At 36.2% G+C, this 24,259-nt stretch overlaps 1 protein-coding gene across 42 annotated transcripts in view; it reads left to right on the top strand.

Moving 5' to 3' along the window:
- The window catches only part of CLASP2 (cytoplasmic linker associated protein 2), a 174,794-nt gene that overhangs the window by 38,565 nt on the left and 111,970 nt on the right, over positions 1-24,259 (top strand). For 32 of the 42 annotated variants that reach the window (XM_070777343.1, XM_070777329.1, XM_070777327.1 and 29 more), the window contains one exon: positions 17,371-17,517. In XM_070777343.1, coding sequence (XP_070633444.1) covers positions 17,371-17,517 — 147 coding nt within the window. Of the gene's footprint in view, positions 1-16,679; positions 16,979-17,370; positions 17,518-24,259 lie in introns of those variants that run through there. The other 10 variants (XM_070777364.1, XM_070777362.1, XM_070777369.1 and 7 more) reach the window with 7 other exon arrangements.

Genomic DNA, 24,259 nt, shown 5'->3' with positions numbered 1-24,259 from the left:
AACATTTATATTAAGTATCAAAATAGTTTTGTTTTGACTTTGTTTACATGAATGGTATCATTCTCCACATATTTTTGCCATTTACTGTGTCTGCTCGGTAGTGCGTAGTGGTGGATTTTTCTAAAAATGCCATCCTATGTAACTGTTCTCCTTGTTTGCACTGTTGCATAGTACTCCACAGTATGGATGTGTGTCATAAATATCTCTTTGTCTATGGAATTTCAGATTGCTTAATCACATATAACTTTTCTAAATGATTCTGAAATGAACACCTTTGTACAAATCGTGTGTGTGTGCACATATATTTTTGCACACACATTTTTAAAACAATCTAGAAGTAGAATTTCTGGATCAGAGTTTTTATTCATTTCAAGTTGTTTTAGTTCTCTCAAATTTCTTCCCCAAAAGGCTTTACCACTTCTTACCAACAGTGCCTTCTATCTTACATTCAGTTCTCATGATTATTAATCTTCTAAAAATTTGTATATCAGATAGGTACAAAACATCTCACTCTTTAAAAAAAATCTCCTGTCTTCTTTCTGATAACGTTGATCATCTTCATATGTTTGAATGTTTATATATATATTTTTTACTGTGAATTGCTTTGTGGCATCTTTAGGTGACTTTTTTTTCCCCCTCTGCATCTTTTGGGCTTCCCTGGTAGCTCAGAGGGTAAAGAATCTGCCTGTAATGCAGGAGACCCTGGTTTGATTCCTGGGTTGGGAGGATCCCCTGGGGAAGGGATAGGGTACCCACTCCAGTATTCTTGGGCTTCTCTGGTGGCTCAGCTGGTAAACAATCTGCCTGCAATGTGGAAGACCTGGGTTTGATCCCTGGGTTGGGTGCATCTTTTAGAGATATTTGAGAATAATTTCTAAAATTTTTTTTAATTAATTTTTACTGGAGTAGAGTTGATTTACAATGTTGTGTTAGTTTCTGTTGTACAGCAGAGTGAATCAGTTATACATATACTTACATCCACTCTTTTAAGATTCTTTTCCCATGTAGCTCGTTGCAGAGTATTGGGTAGAGTTCCCTGGGCTCCAGCTTTTTGCTTTTGGCTTTTTCATTTATAGTTTCTCTTTCTGTGTCCTGGTTATTAGTCTGTTATCTGTTAGAAATGTTATGTAGGCTTAACTTCATGGACATATGAAAGATTTTATTAACAGTTTCATTTCTAGGCAAACTCGGTATTGAGAAGCATTGTAATGACTATCAATTGAAGAGTTGTTGGGGTGGCTTTCATGTGCCTTTTTGTTTAATTGTCTTTATCTCACCCAAGGGTACAAAACAAAGCAGTCAGATGATTATGAAGTAGCTCTGGGCAGTTAAACCAGACAGAGTTAAAAACCTGTAGGATTAATATGTGGCGCTGAGCCCTGAAATCTGCCTCAAAAGCTCACAAGAGGAATTTGGCCTTTTGTTGTTATGCTACAGAGTGACTGGAAAGAAATAAGGTTTTGTTGCAAATAGATTGTTTCTAAACTTTAAACAATTCAAAGCAGTCTATTCTTCCAAACATGAATCTTTTAAAAAAGACAAACAAGTGATGATATAACCTTGGCTTTCCCTTAGCCTTTTGGGACCATTCTAATCTGACATGTAACTACTGGTTTGGGGGATCAAGAACAATAGCAAGAAATTAATGCTGAATAGATTTCTCTCCTTCCAAACCCTTGACTGTTCTACGTGATACACTCGGAGTCAACAATTTAAGGCACTGAAAGAAGCAGTCTTTTAACTTACTGGCCAAAGGGGCAAACTTTTCTTCTAGGAGCAATAAGGGGGAAAAATAGCTATGACGAGAGGAAGTAAATTAGAAGTGAGAAAAAAATTTGGGCATTCAACAGCAATAAAGGCAGGAGGGTAGTAGTTACTAAGATTGAAAATCTTCTTGAAACAGACCCGTTTACCCATCTGGGTGCAAAGTGTTGGACATCAACAGCAACATATCTGCAAACATGATGTTGCTCATGAACCTGATTTTTCATGAAAAGGTTTACATCTTTTCTTTGTACATGTAGAATATGTAGTTGATGTTCTTGACAGCTGTTGTAACCAACCTGTAGCTGTGGTGAAATTTTAACTACCTACAATAATGACATTTTAAAGGTTTTAAATAATCCTTACTATGAGCCTCATATATTGTTTAGTTTGATATTATGGTTATTATGAAATACGTCATTATTTAATTTTATTAATACCAAATAGTGATTTAAATTGTGTTTGTCCTTTTACTTCACGGAATTACTGAAGGTCTTGAATTTTTTAAATTATTTTTAATTGAAGGATAATTGTTTTATAGTATTGCATTGATTTCTACCAAATATCAACATTAATCAACCGTAGGTTTACCCATGTTCCCTCCCATTTGAACGTCCCACCTGTCTCCCTCCCTGTTTCCTCTAGGTGCTTATTGAGCCCCAGTTTGAGTTCCCTGAGTCATACAGCAAATTCCTATTGGCTGTCTGTTTTACATATGGTAATGTATGTTTCCATGTTACTCTTTCCATACCGCCCACCCTCTCCTTCCCCGCACTGAACTGTGTCCATAAGTCTGTTCCCAATGTCTGTGTCTCCATTGCCACTTGCAAATAGGCTCTTCAGTACTATCTTTCTAGATTCGATATATATGTGTTAGGATGTGATGATTGTTTTTCTCTTTCTGACATACTTCATTCTGTATAACAGGCTCTAGGTTCATCCACCTTATTAGGACTGTCTCAAATGCGTTCCTTTTTATGGCTGAGTAATAGTCTGTTGTATATGTAACACCGCTTCTTTATCCATTCATCTGTCAGTGGACATCTAGGTTGCTTCCGTGTCCTAGCTACTGCAAATAGAACTGCAACGAACATTGACTTACAGGTGTTTTTGGTTTCCTCAGAATTAGTGGAATTGCTGGGTCATATTCCTGGCTTTATTCCTAGTTTTTTAAGGACTCTCCACACTGTTCTCCACAGTGACTGTATCAACTTGCATTCCCACCAACAGTGCAAGAGGGTTTCCTTTTCTCTACAACCTCTCCAGCATTTATTGTTCGTAGATTTTTTGATGATTAGCCATTCTGACCGGTGTGCGGTGATATCTCATTGTAGTTTTGATTTGCATTTCTCTAATAATGAGTGATGTTAAGCATCTTTTCCTGTGTTGGCCATCTGTATGTCTTCTTTGGAGAAATGTCAGTTTAAGTCTTTTGCCTATTTTTTGATTGGGTTTTTTTTTGGTGTTGACTTGTATGAGCTGCTCATACAGTTTTGAAATTAATTCTTTGTGAGTTGTTTCATTCGCTGTTATTTTTTCCCATTCTGAGGGTTGGTTGTCTTTTCACCTTTATATGTGAATAGTTTATAGTTTCATTTGCTGTGCAAAAGCTTTTAAGTTTAGTTAGGTCCTACTTGTTTGTTTTTGTTTTTATTTATTTTTAATTGAATGATAATTGTTTTATACTATTGCATTGGTTTCCACCAAATATCAACATGAATCAGCCATAGGTTTACCCGTGTTCCCTCCCATTTACTCTAGGGGTGGGTCATAGATGATTTTGCTGTGATTTATGTCATAGAGTGTTCTGCCTATGTTTTCCTCTAGGAGTTTTATAGTTTCTGGTCCTATATTTAGGTCTTTAATCCATTTTGAGTTTGTCTTTGTTTCGGTGTTGGGAAGTGTTCTAATTTCATTCTTTTACATATAGCTATCCAGTTTTCCCAACACCACTTACTGAAGAGACTGTCCTTGCCCTATTGTATATTCTTGCCTCTTTTGTCAAAAATAAGGTGTCTGTAGGTGTGTGAGTTTATCTTTTGGCTTTCTGTCTTGTTCCTTTAGTCTGTATTTCTGTTTTTGTGCCAGTAGAAGGTCTTGAATTTTTAAAGATGCCTTTGACAAAGAGAGTAAGAGTCTTCAAATATCTTTTAACTAGTTATTTAATAGAGCTTCCCTGGTGGTTTAGATGATAAAGAATCTGCCTGCAGTGCAGGAGACCTGGGTTCAATTCCTGGTTGGGAAGATCCCCTGGAGAAAGGAATGGCAACCCAATCCAGTATTCTTGCCTGGAGAATTCCATGGACAGAGGAGCCTGGTGGGCTATAGTCCATGGAGTCGCAAAGAGTGGGACACAACTGAGCGACTAACTCTAGTGAGTTAATATCTACCTAGAAATTTTAAGAGACTACCAAGTTTTTTGGCTTCTCTTAAACTTTGTATGGAATAGACTTCATTTTTAATAACTAAGAAGTAACTAAGATTAACTGTGCTATTGAACATGGTATTTTCCTGTGAATATTGAAATCTGGTGATTATTTTGTTTTGAAGCACTTTGATTTTCAATTTCTAATCATTTTACTAATTTTTTTTATTTTAGTTTAAATTGAAGGCATTCTTTATTGTTACTGTTGGATTATTTTACTTATTTTTTAAAAATTTTATTGGAGTATGATTACTTGATTATTTTACTTCTGTAAGCTTGTGGGTTTTTTTTAGCCCTAGGAACTCGTCTTGTTTTGTTTTTCTTTTAATAATAATAAGTTTCTCCCCTTAATTCGTTTTAGTCTCACTTTATGGAATTGCTTACAGTCAGATATTGAACCTCCTAGATTGAGTCACTGTGTCTTTTATGTTTTGTCTTAAGTTTTATGTTTTTTCCTTTTATTCTCTGTTCTGGGAGATTTCCTTGATTTTCTCATCTAGTTCTATTAAATTTTAATTTTGGCAAACAGAAGTTTAAATGGTTCAAAAAACTGACTTTTCGTTTTCTGGTGGTTCCGTTTTTACAGAGTCACTTGCTTACCTGTATGCAAAATGTTGAACTCCCTGAGTTGAGGGTGGGACAAGCTTAATGATGAAATCATTCCATGGGTTTCCAGTTGTTCTTGCTAATCAGCCCTGTACTTACAGGCTTAGAAATTGTTGCTTCTCTGTCATTCTGCAAGGTAAATGAGTTCTCTCTGCTGTTTCAGAGAATTCTGAGTTGCAGCTTTTCTGTGATACTATTCTTCAAAATGGTATCCTTTTTATTTGCATCTTATAGGAAATCGTTCTTATCTATAGGTGCTGATTTCACATACTCTCTGCTCTGCTTCATTTTCTTTGCTCTTACGGTGTTGCTTATCATTTTATTGGGGTTTCATTGTAGGGTCTTGAGCAAGAGAGTAAAGTGATTCAAATTACCACAATTATTTAAGGAAAAATTTCAAACATACCCAGAAATAGAGAATATATGGTAACAAACCTCCCTTACCACCCATTATCCAGCTTCAAGAAATTATCAGTATATAGGTGATCTTTATTCATCTGTATCCCTACCTATCTGCTCTAGCTTTATTCTCCTGCTGGACTGGGATGTGTTTGTTTGCACATAGGCACACGCACTCCTTCACATATGTAAAACAAAGTAAAACATCTTTTTATAAAACAATTATATGACCATTTCACATCTAAAAAATTAACCCACAGTATCAAATACTCAGTGTTCACATTTCTGTGATTATTCCATACATGCCTTTTAATGGTTTGAGTTCAGTTCAGTCACTAAGTCATGTCCGATTCTTTGCAACCCCATGGACTGCAGCACGCCAGGCTTCCCTGTCAATCACCAACTCCTGGAGCTTACTCAAACTCATGTCCATCCAGTTGGTGACGACATCCAACCATCTCAACTGTTATCCCCTTCTCCTCCCACCTTCAATCTTTCCCAGCATCAGGGTCTTTTCCAGTGAGTCAGTTCTTCACATCAGGTGGCCAGAGTATTGGAGCTTCAGCTTCAGTGAATATTCAGGACTTCCAATGAATATTCAGGACTCATTTCCTTTAGGATTGACTGGTTTGATCTCCTTGCAGTCCAAGGGACTCTCAAGAGTCTTCTCCAACACCACAGTTCAAAAGCATCAATTCTTCAGCGCTCAGCTTTCCTTATGGTCTAACTCTCACATCCGTACATGACTACTGGAAAAATTATAGCTTTGACTAGACAGATGTTTGTTGGCAAAGTAATGTCTCTGCTTTTTAACATGCTCTCTAGGTTGATCATAGCTTTTCTTCCAAGGAGCAGGCATCTTTTAATTTCATGGCTGCAGTCGCCATCTGCAGTGATTTTTGAAGCCCCCAAAAATCAAGTCTCTCACTGTTTCCATTGTTTCCCTGTCTGTTTGCCATGAAGTGATGGGACTGGATGCCATGATCTTAGTTTTCTGAATGTTGAGTTTTCAGCCAACTTTTTCACTCTCCTTTCACTTTCATCAAGAGGCTCTTTAGTTCTTCTTCACTTTCTGCTGTAAGGGTGGTCTGCATATCTGAGGTTATTGGTATTTCTCCCGGCAATTTTGATTCCAGCTTGTGCTTCATCCAGCCTGGCATTTCTCACGATGTACTGTACATATAAGTTAAATAAGCTGGGTAACAGTATATAGCCTTGATGTACTTCTTTCCCAATTTGGAACCAGTCTGTTGTTTCATGTCCAGTCCTAGATATTACTTCTTGACCTGCATACAGATTTCTCAGGAGGCAGGTAAGGTGGTCTGGTATTCCCATCTCTTGAAAAATTTTCCACAATTTGTTGTGATCCACACAGTTGAAGGCTTTGGCATAGTCAATAATGCAGAAGTAGATGTTTTTCTGGAACTCTCTTGCTTTTTCGATGATCCATCGGATGTTGGCAATTTGATCTCTGATTCCTCTGCCTTTTCCATATCCAGCTTGAATATCTGGAAGTTCATGGTTCACGTATTGTTGAAGCCTGGCTTGGAGGATTTTGAGCATTACTTTACTAGCATGTGAAATGAGTGCAATTGTGCAGTAGTTTGAGCATTCTTTGGCATTACCTTTCTTTGGGATTGGAATGAAAACTGACCTTTTCCAGTCCTGTGGCCACTGCTGAGTTTTCCAAATTTGCTGGCATATTGAGTACAGCACTTTCACAGCATTATCTTTTAGGTTTTGAAATAGCTCAGTTGGAATTCCATCACCTCCACCAGCTTTGTTCGTAGTGATGCTTCCTAAGGCCCTCTTGACTTCTCATTCTAGGCTGTCTGGTTCTTGGAGAGTGATCACACCATCATGGTTATCTAGGTCATGAAGATCCTTTTGTATAGTTCTTCTGTGTATTCTTACCACCTCTTCTTGATATTCTCTGCTGCTGTTAGGTCCATAGCATTTCTGTCCTTTATTGTGCCCATCTTTGCATGAAATGTTCCCTTGGTATCTCTGATTTTCTTGAAGAGATCTCTAGTCTTTCCCATTCTATTGTTTTCCTCTATTTCTTTGCATTGATCACTGAGAAAGGCTTTCATATGTCTCTTTGCTGTTCTTGGAACTCTACATTCAAATTGGGTATATCTTGCCTTTTCTCTTTTACCTTTCGCTTTTCTTCTTTTCTCAGGTATTTGTAAGGCCTCCTCAGACAACCATTTTGCCTTTTTGTGTTTCTTTTTTTGGGGAAGGGTCTTGATTGCTGCCTCCTATACAATGTCACAAACTTCTACCCATAATTCTTCAGATAATCTGAAGGTTTGAATTAAGATTCAAACAAGGTTCACCATTGCAGTTATTAATAGATCTCTTAATCCTCTGTTCATATCTTTTTCTTTTTCTTTGTTGAAGAAAAAGCATTTGAGAGTTGCCAGCGTATACAGAAGATGTTTAAAACTATTGAGAATGGATGAAACTACTCATAAAGTGTATTGTCTGGAGAAGAGGATATTCACCATTTAGTGGCTGAGTGGAGGAGAAAGATACTGAGCTACAGGGACTTGTGAGGTCAAAGGGAAGCCAAGGAGAGTATCTTGTTGTAACAGCTGAGTGGAGAGTGGACAACCAAAATATTTTGGATTATTGTTTACTAATCTCAGTTGCTAATTTAGCTATGACCGTGGTCATAACTGATATGTAAAAGTGTAAAACGGTTTAGTAATCCAAAGTCCCTTTACTCATTGTTTTAATTAGAATAAGGAAGGATATAGCTTCAAGTGAAAAGAGGAACTTTGGTGTAAGAAACTACTTAATTTGAAACAGTGTATTTTGTGCATGAAAATCCATGATGTGGGTTCTTAACTGAACTAGTTGGTTTACTGAAGAAAATCCACACCCAATTAATTCCTGGTTTTGAGAAATGTTTTGGCTCGCTCTTTTGCTTGCCATGTAAAATGGAGAAGTTTTTAATCTTTTATATGGATTCAGAAGCAGAAATTGCAGATTTTGGAATATATGTACCCATAAAAGTGAAGTAGAATGTTTAAATAGCCATATAAAATATATGACTTTCATTGGAAGGAAAAAGGGAAGGGACTTATAGTAATATGAATTTACTGTTTCTTCTCGGAAACCTTGTAGACCAGTTGTGTTTTGGAATTCAGAATATGTCAGAGTATAGAAAAACAATATGTTCATACACCATGCATCCTTATATAACAACTCTACTTGGGTCTGAGACTGTCCCTTGTAATCAAGTACATTAATATTTTTTGCAGTCAAATGTATGCAAATTCACAGTGAGTAAAATAAGACAATAAATAGTCTCTCGTCAAATCGGATCATATTTTGCTATAAACTGAGTTCAAATCAGTTCACATTTTGCCACCAAATGAATTTAAAAAGACAAAGCAAGCTGAAACTGGACTTCCAGAGATTTTTGGCTTTCAGGAATGCATATACAGGATTGTGGGCCTGTAATACCTCAGTGCTTGCTGAGGACTGTTTGCAAGTGTTGAATTTAGGAAACAAAAGGTAAAGCCTTATCAAACTTGGGCTTCTTTTTTCCCTCCCCCTCAATTTCTGCCTGTCCCTCCCCCTGTCTTTTTTCTTATCCCCTTCCTCCTCTTTTCTCCACCTCCATTTCCTTATCCTCTGTTTCCCTCTTTTCCTTCTCCTCCCCTTTTATTTCTCCCCCTCCTCCCTTCTGTTAACATCTCTTCTTCCCGGTCTCGTCCTCTTCTGTCATCTCCTCTTCCATCTTCATCTCATTTTCCTGCTCTTACCACCTTCTCTCCTTTTCCATCATGTGTATTACCACTGCAGCCTACTCACTTTATTAGTTTCTGTCTCCTAGTTCTTTTTAATATATTCATCCTTCTCAGTTTCTGCACCAAACCATAGTATTGTCATTTGAAACATTGAAGTGAGAACAGAAGTGTCAACATAATCATGATTTATAGGTTGCTTTTTGTATTTGATCCTTTTTTTGGTTTATTCAGTAAATATTAAAGTACCTACTGTATGTATCCTAGGTGATTTTTTTTTCTGATTTTTCTTTTAGTTCACTAATGATCCCTTGAGCTGTGTCTAGTCTACTATTATGCCTGCCTACTGAATTTAAATTTCAGTTATTGTATTTTTATTTTTAGAAGTTCTATTTATTTTTTTAAAATCTGTGTCCACTTTTAAAAATATTTTTCTGACCCCTGAAGTTATTTTCAAGCTTGCCTAGTAAAAACTTCCAAATGTAGATACTTCATAGTCTATGCTTAAGAATTCTCAGATTTGAATTTGGAATGCTGGATAGGATCTTGATAATTCTGGAATCTATTCCTGCTGTCTGTTTCTTTCTGTTTATTCTTTCTCATGGTGTCTTATTACCTGTCACGCCAAGTGACATTTGGAAATTTATTTGTGCAAAAAATATGAGGCCAGAGACTTTAAAATTTTTTCTATTTATTTTTAATTGGAGAATAATTGCTTTACAATGTTGTGTTGGTTTCTGCCATACATCAGCATGAATCAGCCATTGGTATAAATTTGTGGGCCAGAGACTTTCTTCCAGGAAAATGCTGCATTTGCTTTGGCTGTTGCTTGGGAGTACTACTAGTGTGAGCCTACTGAGTTTAAGGGCCTTGGGTGTCTCAGCTGTCCAAGTAGTTGACCTTGATGAAGTCCTCCTGATTTTTTCTCTATTGCTGTCTTTTGAGAAAAGTTTGAAAAGAATAAAAGACTATGAGAGGGTAAGGGTTTATTTTTAGTTCACTTTAACCTTGCAAGTAGTCATTTGGTACTCCAGTTTTTGGTGGAAAAAGTCTATTAATATTTTATATCTTATGTGAGTCTTAAATTCTGCTTCCTTTTCCCTATAGACCTTCAAAAGTACAAGTTTTGTCTTTGTATTTCTTACTGTTTGTCAGGTTATTAAGAAGACTTTAATTGTTTAATAAGTGTTTATTTTTATTTGTTTTGTTTTGGTTGTGTTGGTGCTTAGTTGTGGCACACGGATCTTTCCTAGCAGCTCAAGGACTCTCTAATTGTGGTGCCAGGGCTCAGTAGTTGTGACCTAAGGGCTTAGTTGCCCCAAGGCATGTGGGATCTTAGTTCCCCGACCAGAGATCCAACCCACATCCCTTGCATTGGAAAGTGGTTCTTAACCACGGGACCATCAGAGAAGCCCCAAGAAAACTTTTTTAAGTGTACGTTTTATCCAGTTTTTATATTTGTTTGCCTTTAGTTTCATTTTAGATAACCTAGTAACACTCAGATGACCATTATATCTACTACTATGGGCAAGAACCCCTTAGAAAAAAATGGAGTAGACCTCATAGTCAACAAAAGAGTCTGAAATGAAGTACTTGGGTGCAATCTCAAGAACGACAGAATGATCTCTGTTCGTTTCCAAGGGAAACCATTCAATATCGCAGTAATCCAAGTCTATTCCCCAACCAGTAGTGCTGGAGAAGCTTAAGTTGAATGGTTCTACAAAGACCTACAAAACCTTCTAGAACTAACGCCCAAAAAAGATGTCCTTTTCATTATAGGAGACTGGAATGCAAAAATAGGAGGTCAAGAGATATATGGAGTAACAGGCAAATTTGCCCTTGGAGTGCAAAATGAAGCAGGGCAAAGGCTAACAGAGTTTTGTCAAGAGAATGCACGGGTCATAGCAAACACCCTCTTCCAACAACATCAGTTCGGTTCAGTTCAGTTGCTCAGTCATGTCCAAGACTCTTTGTGACCCCATGAACCACAGCACACTAGGCCTGTCTGTCCATCAACAACTCCCGGAGTCCCACCCAAACCCATGTCCATTGAGTCGGTGATGCCATCCAACCATCTCATCCTCTGTCATCCCCTTCTCCTTCCCTCAATCTTTCCGAGCGTCAGGATCTCTTCCAGTGAGTCAGCTCTTCGCATCAGGTGGCCAAAATATTGGAGTTTCAGCTTCAGCATCCGTCCTTTCAGTGAACACCCAGGACTGATCTCCTTTAGGATGGAATGGTTGGATCTCCTTGCAGTCCAAGGGATTCTCAAGAGTCTTCTCCAACACCACAGTTCAAAAGCGTCAATTCTTCAGCACTCAGCTTACCTGATAGTGCAACTCTCACATGCATACATGACCACTGGAAAAACCATAGCCTTGACTAGATGGACCTTTGTTGACACAAGAGACAACTCTATACATGAACATCATGAGATGGTCAGTACCGAAATCAGATTGATTATATTCTTTGCCACTGAAGATGGAGAAGCTGTATACAGTAAACAAAAACAAGACGTGAAGCTAACTGTGGCTTAGATCATGAACTCCTTATTGCCAAATTCAGACTTAAATTGAAGAAGGTAGGGAAAACCACTAGACCATTCAGGTATGACCTAAATCAAATCCCTTATGATTATACAGTGGAAGTGAGAAATAGATTCAAGGGATTACATCTGATAGACAGAGTGCCTGAAAAAGTATGGGCGGAGGTTCCTGACATCCTACAGGAGGCAGTAATCAAAACCATCCCAAAGAAGAAGGAATACAAAAGGGCAAAAGAGTTTTCTGAGGAGGCCTTAAAAATAACTGTGAAAAGAAGAGAATTGAAAGGCAAAGAAGAAAAGAAATTATATACCCATTTGAATGCAGAGTTCCGTAGAATAGCAAGGAGAGATAAGAAAGACTTCGTCAGTGATCAATGCAAAGATATAGAGGAAAACAATAGAATAGGAAAGACTAGAGATCTCTTCAAGATAATTAGATACCAAGGGAATATTTCATGCAAAGTGGGCACAATAATCCAAGTCTAGGCCCCAACCAGTAATGCTGAAGAAGCTGAAGTTGAACGGATAGAAATGGTATAGACCTAACAGAAGCAGAAGATACTAAGATGAGGTGCAAGAATACACAGAAGAACTGTACAAGAAAAATCTTCATGACCCAGATAACCACGATGTGTGATCACTCACCTAGAGCCAGACATCCTGGAATGCAAAGTCAAGTGGGCCTTAGGAAGCATCACTACAAACAAAGCTAGTGGAAGTGATGGAATTCCAGCTGAGCTATTTCAAAACCTAAAAGATGATGCTGCGAAAGTGCTGCACTCAATATGCCAGCAAATTTGGAAAACTCAGCAGTGGCCACAGGACTGGAAAAGGTCAGTTTTCATTCCAATCCCAAAGAAAGGCAATGCCAAAGAATGTTCAAACTACTGCACAATTGCACTCATCTCACACGCTAGTAAAGTAATGCTCAAAATCCTCCAAGCCAGGCTTCAACAGTGCTTGAACCATGAACTTCCATATGTTCAAGCTGGATTTAGAAAAGGCAGAGGAACCAGAGATCAAATTGGCAACATCCATTGGATCATCAAAAAAGCAAGAGTTCCAGAAAAACATCTACTTTATTGACTACACCAAAGCTTTTGACTGTGTGGATCACAACAAGCTGTGGAAAATTCTTCAAGAGATGGAAATACCAGACCACCTTACCTGCCTCCTGAGAAATCTGTATGCAGGTCAAGAAGCAATAGCTAGGACTGGACATGGAACAACAGACTGGTTCCAAATTGGGAAAGGAGTACATCAAGGCTGTATATTGTCACCCTGCTTATTTAACTTATATGCAGAGTACATCATGAGAAACACGGGGCTGGATGAAGCATAAGCTGGAATCAAGATTAACGGGAGAAATAATCAACAACCTCAGATATGCAGATGACACCACCCTTACAGCAGAAAGTGCAGAAGAACTAAAGAGCCTCTTGATGAAAGTGAAAGAGGAGAGGAAAAAATTGGCTTAAAGCTCAAGATTCAGAAAACTAAGATCATGGCATCTAGTCCCATCACTTCATGGGAAATAGATGGAGAAACAGTGGAAACAGTGAGAGGCTTGATCTTGTGGGCTCCAAAATCACTGCAGATGGTGACTATAGCCATGAAATTAAAAGACGCTTACTCCTTGGAAGGAAAGTTATGACCAACCTAGACAGCGTGTTGGAAAGCAGAGACATTAACTTTGCCAACAAAGGTCTGTCTAGTCAAGGCTATGGTTTTTCCCGTAGTCATGTATGGATGTGAGAGTTGGCCTGTAAAGAAAGCTGAGCGCTGAAGAACTGATGCTTTTGAACTGTGGTGTTGGAGAATACTCTTGACAGTCCCTTGGACTGCAAGGAGATCCAACCAGTCCATCCTAAAGAAAATCAGTTGGGTGTTCATTTGAAGGACTGATGTTGAAGCTGAAACTCCAATACTTTGGTCACTTGATATGAAGAACTGGCTCATTTGAAAAGACCCTGATGCTGGGAAAGATTGACAGAGGGAGGAGAAGGGGATGACAGAGCAGAAGACGGTTGGATGGCATCACTGACTCAAAGGACATGAGTTTGAGTCTTTTTTGTACAGTTCTTCTGTGTATTTGTGCCACTTCTTCTTAATATCTTCTGCATCTGTCAGGTCCATACCGTTTCTGTCCTTTATTGAGCCCATCTTTGCATGAAATGTTCCCTTGTTATCTCTGATTTTCTTGAAGAGAAATGTATATGAGTGCATAAAACTGTAGACTTCTGATTTTTTACCCCTATTGGGTTGGGCTCCTTCATCATTATTAAAAAGTCTCTAGTAATGCTCATTCAAATTGCTTTGTTTGAAATTATTATATCTACACGAACCTTTTGGTTCAAGTTTATAATGGTCTGTTTCTTCCTTCTACTTTTAACTTTTTTGTGACCCTTATATGTAAAATATCTCTCTCATTTAAGCAACCTGTTTTTAAATACAGGTTCAGTCTTGGTCTTGTACTTGGACTATTTAGTTCATTTACTTTTAAAGTAGTTACTGGGTCTGGAAACGGAGCCCCGCCCTGTCGTGGTCACGTGAGCCGCTTGCGCGTCACCAGACGCTCTTGACAGCCTGCTGTGGGCGCCGAGTCAGCTGATCTTAAGAGTTGTGCTGCGTGCCGGCCGGTCCGGAAAATTTTTTAAAAAATAAAAAAATAAAGTAGTTACTGATATATTTGATTTTATTTTTCCTTTTTCTTTTAGTTCTATTTTTATCCTCTGTCTTTTGTTGTTTGCTAGTTTTTTTCAATTAATCAGTTCTTTCTTGTTGTTTTATTTTTTCTTTGATTTCTTTTTTTATGTCTGTGTTTACTCTTATTTCAGTGGTTACCCTCAAGCAGGGGTAGGGATACTGTTGCTTGCAGGCTAAATCCAGTCATCCTCCTGTTTTTATACATAAAATTTATTGAAACACAGCCACACTCATTTGCTTACATATTGTTATCATGCTTTAACACTACAGTGGCATAATTGAATAGTTGCACAGAGAGACTACATATATGTAAGGTTTGCAAAGGTTATAATATTTCCTATATGGCCGTTTAGAAAAAGTTTGCCTGTTTCTATCAAGTTCTTAAACTTGATCTTGTATCAGAATCTCCAGGAGAGTTTGTTAATCCAGAGTTTCTGATTCATTAGATTTGAGTTGGGGCCTCATCATTTGCATTTCTAACAAATTGCCAGATGATGGTCAGCTGCTGGCCTGAGACAACATTTTGAGTACCACTGCCTTAGAAGTTACAATCTTTGTAACCTCTCGCAAAGTTGCATCTTTGGCTTGCTGCTGCTGCTGCTAAGTCACTTCAGTCGTGTCCGACTCTGTGTGACCCCATAGACGGCAGCCCACCAGGCTCCCCCATCCCTGAGAGTCTCCAGGCAAGAACACTGGAGTGGGTTGCCATTTCCTTCTCCAGTGCATGAAAGTGAAAAGTGAAAGTGAAGTCGCTCAGTCGTGTCCGACTCTAGTGACCCCATGGACTGCAGCCTACCAGGCTCCTCCGTCCATGGGATTTTCCAGGCAAGAGTACTGGAGTGGGGTGCCATTGCCTTCTCCAATCTTTGGCTTACTGCAACCTAAAATAAATCACTGTGTTTACTACTTTCACGTTAATACTGAAAGCTTTAGAACCCTTTAATTTTGCTCACCTCTTAGCACTATTTTATATCAGTCTTAGGCAACAACTCAAATGTCTATCAACAGTAGAATGGATATTAATAACTCGTGGCACATTTCATGCACTAAAAAACTTGAAGCAATGAAAATTTGTCTTCCAAACATTTTATTGAGTGAAAAGAAACTAGGTACTAGAGTACCTATTATTCAATTCCTTTTGTATAAAAGTTCAAAAATGGGCAAAACTGACTAGACTAGTTAGCTTTGATAGACAATAACGACTTTAGGGCAATTCAGTGAGGGTGCTTAGAGAATATTGATAATGATCTACTAGTCTGGAGACTGGTTACACTAGCATATTCATTTTGTGAAAATTAATTGAGCTGCGTGCTTTAATTTATATACTTTTCTCTGCCTTGCTTTGATAAAAAGGGAAAAATTAATTTCCTAATAGTTTTAGAATGTTAAGAGTTAATTATTTTTAAGTGGTAGAAGTATTTACTCATTTCAATTCTTGTGTGTGTGTAGGAACAGAGAGCACTGTTTCCATGGGAACTTCTGGCTGCTCAGTGTTTTAGTACCTCTCACTCTGTAGATTTGTGTGTATACCCTGTCCTTCTTAGCTGCAGTTTTTAAAAATAGGGTGGTGGTCCCCCCCCTCAAAAAAAAGAAGATTTATTTGAGATTATATTAATGTTTTTTAACAGAGCAGTCTCCATAGATTTAATGGATCCAGACCGGCTGCCAGTAGCATATTGCTAAAATATGTATATATTTTTTAACTAAAAGATACATTTTTCCTACAAGTTGTACTGTTTAAGAAAAACACTTGCTGAAGTGTAAGGTGGTTTGTATTAGGGTATCTATTTGATTCTTTTTTTCCTAGTAAATAAAACAGTCTTAACACTTGTCTGGTATTTTTTTTAATACATTGAGTAGTTGGACTTGCAGTGGTTTGTAGGGATGATTCTGTTTTACCTGATTTGGGTGTTTGCGTAGGTAGGCGATGCAGACTGAAAGGAAGAGGTTCTGGCATATTGATCTGAAGCCTCTGGTAAAGCTGCTTCTCTGCCTCACCCATCTTGTTTGTCGTGGTTGGTTTGTGCAGGGTCCTAGAGAAAACCATCTTCTCAGACGAGTAAAATGCATGCGTCTTGTGATTTGGAGGATGGGTTGGGGGTGGGAGGGTTCATTTTATACGAGGAGGTTATACTAGTGTAGTTATTCATAAATAGTCCAAAAGGAGCTTTGTAGAATATTTTTGAATCTTTGATGAGAACACATTGTTCAGTTTGGTTTCTGTGGCCTAAAAAAACAGCAAATTGTAAGATTACAGAGTTAATTATGCACAGTAACGAGCGCTGTGATACTCCGTGTTTTACTGATGCAATAAGAAGCACTCCAGCAGAACAAACATTGCAGAAAAGGTTATTTTTTTCTTTGTATAAATTTTCATGTGAATTAAAGAGAAGGAAACATATTTAGGTTTATAAACCTTTAATTTTGAACACGCTTGAAATTTTTGTTATAGACTTAAGGATTGCAGCTCCATGGAGAATTTTTTTAAATACATGGAGAATTTTTACCTTTCATCTGGCAGTAGCTGCCATAAGATGATGTCACCTTGTAGCTGATTGGCTGTTACAGCACCTAGGGCAGGGAAGAGAAAGAAAAATGCCGGCACAAACCTCAGTGGTGGTTCTGTGGTTGTTGCTGTCTGTTTTTGATAGAATCTTTGATTAGTATCAAATCTATTGTATTTGGCCATGTGAACTATCCAGAGCATCCTAGGGTGAGGGAAATTAAGAGCTTTCAGAGGAATGAGGCGACTGATTTGCAAACGGATCTGTGATTGTAAGTTGCAGAATCTGGGTATAAGAAATAAGGCAGGGTGTGCTGGAAGATGCACTATGGGAGGAGCTGGCAGAAAATGCTTGTATGAGTAGCAGAGAAATGAAAAATGCTTCTTACTACTCAGCGTTAATGTGTTTGGTTTTATGTTTTGATATGTTTTGATTTAATATAGCTAGGTAAGAACTAAGATAATATTGTAAACTGATTTTAAATTACACTGGGTTATTTTATATAGTGTTAGTATATAAATGCTTATTCAGAGGAGCTTTATTTTGTATTATCTATCTTAGAAAGTAGTGACTTTATACATACCTTTTTTGATTTTTGAGTTTTATGGAAAATTGAGCAAAGCTTGGTTCTCTTAAAATACATTTTTCTGACACTTTGTGCAGATAAAAGCTTTGATGATGAAGAATCAGTGGATGGAAATAGGCCATCATCAGCTGCTTCGGCCTTCAAGGTTCCTGCACCTAAAACATCCGGAAATCCTGTCAACAGTGCAAGGAAGCCTGGTTCAGCAGGTGGCCCTAAGGTTGGAGGTAACGTAAATCCATTTCAAATCTGATGTGCTTGCCTCATGCCCTTGATATGGCCACACATACTTAGAACTACAGAGGAATATGTTTATTCATGACTGCAGCAGGATTGCAGAGCCAGAGAATCTGTTGCAGCACTCAGAAGAATGTGGTGCCTTTCCGAAAACATTTAAAATATCGTATATTGATATTTCCTGTCAGAACATATGTGAATTTGTGTTTTCTTGAGATTATTTATTTTTCAGATGCCATAAAAAGAGATTTAAGGGCGTGTTAGGGGTTTGGGTCTTTTTGTTTTCAAGGAGAAAGGTTTTTCAGAATTTGGCTATTTTCAGGTGCTTTAGTTGTTAAGGAAGTACTGATTCATATAACGTTCATATACATTTATCTAGGGCAGAAGTCTAAAATACTCTAACATTGGAGAAATGGTTAAAGATCCTGGGTATTGAATAATTTGTCACAATAGGAAATGGGTGGTGGTCAAGTAAAATTAGCTCAAAAATGTTTTTTGGATTAAATAATAATAAATAGGAAAAACCAGGTTTTATGGCAGTTATACAATACATAGTATATTCTTTGATCATAATAAACTTTTTAGCATATTTTTTATCTTTGAATTTTTTATGAGTATTTTTTTCATCCACTAATTAGAAAGCTGTATTTTTAAGGTGCTAGTTTTGCCAGGTTTTTACAGTAAAATGAATTCTATAAGAAAAACGATAAATATTTAATGCTAAAAAGACAGTAGTTTCTTTCTCTTTTTTTAATTAATTAATTTATGTGTTATAATTTAGAAAAATAGATTTTTCCTTGTTTATGATAGCTAGTGGGAAAATCATAGTCTTCAGGATTTTGTTTTTCCTCTTTTTGTCTACAGTTCTTTTATTAAAAACAAAAAGGAAAGAAAAATAAACTGTGTTTTGACCAGGTTCTATAAGTTGTGTTTTCTTGATCTTTCTATACAACCAAATGTTATTTTCTACGTCATAGGATATTCTAAACATAGTAAAACTATTATAAATATTTCATCTTTTAAATATCCTTAATATTAGCAAGAAAGATGGTATGGTATGGTATATACATGTATATTTGCATGCATATAAATAATTTCTCCATATTTTGAGTAATTTATACTTTAGTATTTAATCATTTTCTTTTTGTTTTGCAATTTTAGGAGTATATTCTCATTCTGTAGTTGTTATATCCTATTACATGATGTCTAGTATGGATTCTTATCTCTGGTATAAAGTTAATGACATTCTCGGTGGCTTACTTTTGTAACAAATGGCTACCTTCACTAATTACACGGGGAATATGTTTTCTTTATTTTGACTTATAAGTTTCCAATCTGTGATATTATGATAATTATTTTATGAAATTGTCTTGACTTAAAATGGATTAATCTTTAAAATGCATTGTGAACATATTTACCATTTTTGTGACTCTGAGCCAGTGGTTTATAATTAGCTGTGATTTTCATGTTTTCTTTTCTTTGATGAAAGTTGAGATTGTAGTTTACCTACTAAAAGTCACTTAATTCTGATGTTAATCAAATTTATAAAATCAGATTTCTTTTTAAAGAAGCAGAGACTTTCTTAACACCATACTCCCTTCTCTGATTTGTAATCCTACCAGATAGAGGAGTGTAGGTAGCTTTCAGGATTGTCATCATTAATCACTCATACAGAGGATGCTGTCTGTTTTGGTGGTAGCCCTTTTGATAAAAACAAGGATATACCTTCGTTTTTCCTTCATTCCTCTCTTCCTCCTCCTCATTATTTTGGCAATAGCATATTCATTCTGCGGTTTTTTGCTTGTTTGTTTCTTTTGTTTGCCATAGCTCATTTAGGTTCCCTGCCCATTTTTCTATCTAAGAAAAAAACTCTTAGCCAGAAGATACTGATATTGCTTCAGAAATTAATGCTATTCTTGGCTGTCAGTCCTTCTTTGAAAATATGACTTTCAACTTTTTTGTTCTTGGCAGAGGCTTACTGATTTTTAAATGAGTTGCAGATAGTTTTCTTAAGAGTTGTAGAATCTTTGAGTTAGAAGGGACTTTGGGAGTCATATAGTTAAATTTACTATTTAGGTATAGCAGTCCCTTTCACAGTATTCCTGATACGTGGTTGATTATTCAGCATATATTCAGGGATTAAATTTGGAACAAAAACCATCTGCAGTACCACTACACAAGACAAAATCAACTGTACTTTGTTCTAGTTATTTTTATAGTTACTTTTCCCATTATTTTTACACATACAGATATTTTCTTAGGAGGGCAGGATTGGCATCCTTCATTACATAGTTTTGTATACGTTTTTTCTTTATATTAATACTTAACCCTGACCATTTTCTCATTGTCTTAAATTACTAATTTAAAACTACTCATGGCTAAATAATATCTAGGCTTGCTTTCATGTTTTCTGCTGTCATATGCCATCAGTCTCATGTATATATTTCAGCACATCTCCTGCCATTTCTTGGAATAAATTTTGAAACTACTGAATCAAAAGGTGCATTGATTGCTTATGCTCTTTCAGTTTGGCATAGTATCCTTCATAAAAGTTAGAAGCCATTTCAAATCTGGATAATTTAAATTCTTGTTTTATATTGCTTAAAAATCTGCTCCTTGTAACTTACGCAGAGAAGGTGGATTATTTGTTAACACTATACTTTCAAATACTTGAGGGTTGTCCTGCCTCTGTTATAACTATTGCATTTTCCTGACTGTACATATTATTTCTCATAACTTTATATGGAATAATGGTGATTCAGTCCAAGCATTTTGTTTTCTACTCCGTGGTATTTAATAAATAGGCATGATTAGTTCCTAATTGAAAGGGTACAGTAGGTAGAGGTATATAATAGTGGTAAAAGCCAATCACAGTTCACTGTGTTTAACAAATTTCTTTTCAGGTAAGATTCCCAAAATAAAAATAAAGTGAGCTTCTTTAGAACCCTGACTGAATCTGCTTTGAAGTTTTGGAGTTTAATTTACTTCTACCAGAGATATATGTCGAGATTAAAGAGGTTTATGCTATTTTTAGCAAAATATCCTATCCAGTTAATTAAAGTCAGTAGGACCTGTGTTTAATCTTTAGTGTTAGTTTTGTTTTGTTCTTTGGCTTTATGTGCCAACATGTTCTCATACTTGGTTCTCTAAACCAAGGAGAATTTTTTAAAAAGATTATGGGTTGCTCCATATCAATATACCATTGCTATGAAAATCCATATTATGTGGATATCAAAAGTATCTTTATGCTTTGAAAATCAGAATAAAGATAAATTGAATTCCCTTTAATAGTCCATTCTTCTGAATAACATTTGTGATTTCATAGTAGGAATTTAGATAAACACATTTTCCCTTCTTTTGGCTTAATGGCTTCAATACAGTTGGTGAATGTACTTGATTATTTCAGATATTTACATTTTTATAGTATTTCAGTCAATAATTTTTTTCAAAAAAAACCTAGGGGCTGTTTTTATGTATGTTTTCATTTAAACCTTGAATTTAATAAAACTCAAGTTTTATTAAAACTCTGATTTAGCTACTTTATTATCTCAGTTTTACTGATAAGCAAACTATAATTTGGTAAATTTAAGCAACTTGAACTGGTCATGCTTTTAATAAGTAGGTGAAGCACAAAAAGCATTTTGTTATATTGCCACCAGTACTAAACTCACTAAACTTTAGATCCCAAAGTTCTGAGATTAAAATCTATAGGAATCATCACTATTTTCAACATCCACAAATCAGTCATTTTAAGCCTCAACTAGTGTGATTCCCAACAAAGTAGAATATTTGGAAATAAGCAAACTAGTAATTTTTCATTATAAATGGAAATGCTTTTTTTAGTGTTTTCCTCTTTACAATTGCCTTTTTAAAGCTTATCTTCTGAGTTATAATGTCCCTATTCCTGTACCAATTATTTTGGCTGCTATTCCTTTTTAAAAATAAAAATTGAGTTAGATGATGATATAATTGTTCTTATTTATAATTCATACCAGAATTTGAGGTTAGTGATTTTGTTTATAATTCATACCAGATTTTGAGGCTAGTGATTTGTCACCTGTCTTGCTTGTCTTACCTGTTTTATTATTTATGTCCAAATATCTATTTTCCACAGATTATGCTAATCATTCCCATTTATTCCTGTCATGCAAACAGCAAAGTTGTTTTCCCTTTTAAACAAAATCAAGATTATGAAAATTGGTATATAATTAATAAAACAAATCTCATAGAATTTGTTTAATCTTGAAATCTGAATTTTTAATTTGTAAACCTTAGTTTCTTGTTTTTGAAATTATATAAAACCAAGTAACTTTCCTGTTTGTGTATTTTGTTTTGCTTGCTTTCTTCTTCTTTTCTTCCCCCTAATGACTAGGAATGAGACTACCCAGAAGATTTTAACCCTAAAGTTATCTTAAAAGGTGGTACAACCCCAGTTCAGATGAAGAGACTCATAAGTAAATGATATATCCAAGACCAGGTAGTTACTAGCAGAGACAAGACAAGAGCCGAGTGTTTGGCCCACTGTCAAGGGCTTTTTGGATCATCTCTGGATCATCTCCTCCCTCATACTACATGAGATACATATTTCTTATTTTTATCCTATGTAGCAAAACACTATTACATTTGGAATTTAGGGATTGGTTCTGTCTTAAATTACTGTGAATCCCCTCTCATTTATTCATAAGAAGCCCTGGTGCTATCTCTCTTAACTTTGGTTTTAAGATAAATATGATTTGAATAATTAACTGGTAAGTAGTTAAATATAAATCGGTAAGCTGCCTAATTAGCTGGTATGTCTAAAAATATATGTGTTTTGCTCCAGTTATTTTCTTTTACCTCAGTTTCGTCTTAACCTGTTGTGCAAAACTTGAAACAAATTTCATTGTGCAAAGTTTATTTTATGAAGCTTTCAGAATATTTAAGAGAAGGGAGGAAGTAGTATAAACAACCAGACTATTTTGATTGAAATTAGTAGGCATATTGAAAACCCACTCTCTTCAGAGATAAGTTATTGTTCTTGTCTGCATCTTTGCGTAGAGCCTGCTATGTGTAGGGCTTCACATTAGCCACTGAGCAGACCATCAGAATGCTCAAGGGAAAAGCAAGTGGAAAAGAAATGACAATATCTGTCCATGCTCATTGTCCCACCAACTAGTGTTAGTGCTTGTTAGGGTTTTGGCCTTTCCATGCTTCATTTGCCTATACTTCTTGACTTGAGATTTAAGTGTTAGAAAACTATAGTGTCATATATAGGTAGGCAAATTGACTTCAAAGTTTGTCTCGGAAAAAAGTAAAATGTCACTAACATAGGTCACACATGGGAGGGACTTTTTCCATTAGTTAGACTTGTTATACTTGGTCCATATAAAGTAGAAATTTTTAATATTGATAGGTTATAATTCCAAGCTTATATTTATCACATTATATTATTGAATTGATAAACATTATTTCTATGATGACCATGTTGTACATTTAATTTTTTAATTAAAATTTTAAATTTCTTTTTTTAGAATTAATTTTTACTGGAGTATGGTTGCTTTACAATGTTGTATTGGTTTCTACTTACAGCAGAGTGACTCAGCCATATGTATATGTGTATCTCCTCTCTTTTGGGTTTTCTTCCCATTTAGGTCACCACAGAATATTGAGTAATTCCCTGTGCTCTACAGTAGGTTCTTAGTAATTATCTATTTTATACACAGACATTTTCCCTTTTTAGAATCAGTTTTTGTGTTTCTTAGTAATGCAATGCATAGCTTGATTTTTTTTTTTTTTTTTTTTTTTTTACGTAAAAGGCATGTTGTTGTTGTTTGGTTGCCAGGTCATGTCCGACTCTTTGCCACCCCCTGGAAGGTAGCCTGCTAGGCTCTTCTGTCTATGGAGTTTCCCAGGCAAGAGTACTGGAGTAGGTTGCATTTCCTTCTCTAGGGGACCTTCCCGACCCAGGGATTGAACCTGCATCTCCTGCATTAAAGGCAGATTCTTTATTGCTGAGCCACCTGGGATGCCCATGAAAGATATACTGACTGTTAACAAGTCTAACATTAGAAAAATGTTTAGAAAAAAAGTTCATAATATCTTGTCTCTAATCTCTTTGCCCTAAGTAGCCAGTATTATCTATGATATTCGTTCCATATCTTATTCCATGTTTATTTGTGTAGGTATTCAGATTAGATTTTGCTCACATTAAATGTGCTCATAAACACTTTGCAACTTGCTTCCCCCACCCCAAAACATATTTTTGTTTTTTTAACATCAAGAATGGGAGCTATCACATTTTTTTAAATAATGTAGAGTATTCCACATTATTGATGTACCATGATTTAATAAACCATTTCAGTGTCACTGTCATTCAGGTTGTTCACAACTTAATGCCATTACTAAGAATGCAGGTCTCCATGTGCTTATATATTTGGACCTTCTGGTGCTTCTAATCTGTAGAATTGTTCTATTTGTTGTTGTTTAGTGGCTAAGTCATGTCCAACCCTTTTGCGACCCCATGGACTGTAGCCTGCCAGTCTCTTCTGAAGAGAATACTCTAGGTTACCATTTCCTTCTCTAGAAGGAAATCTGTAGAATAGACTCCTTTAAATAAGGTTGCTTGTGTTTCATTTTAATAAAGACATTATTTTACCTTCTCCAGCATTGAATAGAACAGCTTCATTAATTGTCATTTTGGTGAATGACATTTGGTGAATGTCATTTGGTACCGCTTTCTTTTAATTTGCATCC

This window comes from Bos indicus, chromosome 22 (genome assembly GCF_029378745.1).
Source record: "Bos indicus isolate NIAB-ARS_2022 breed Sahiwal x Tharparkar chromosome 22, NIAB-ARS_B.indTharparkar_mat_pri_1.0, whole genome shotgun sequence".
NCBI lineage: Eukaryota > Metazoa > Chordata > Mammalia > Artiodactyla > Bovidae > Bos > Bos indicus.
Note: the sequence above shows the minus strand (reverse complement) of the source record. Positions and strands in the feature narration are given on the sequence as shown.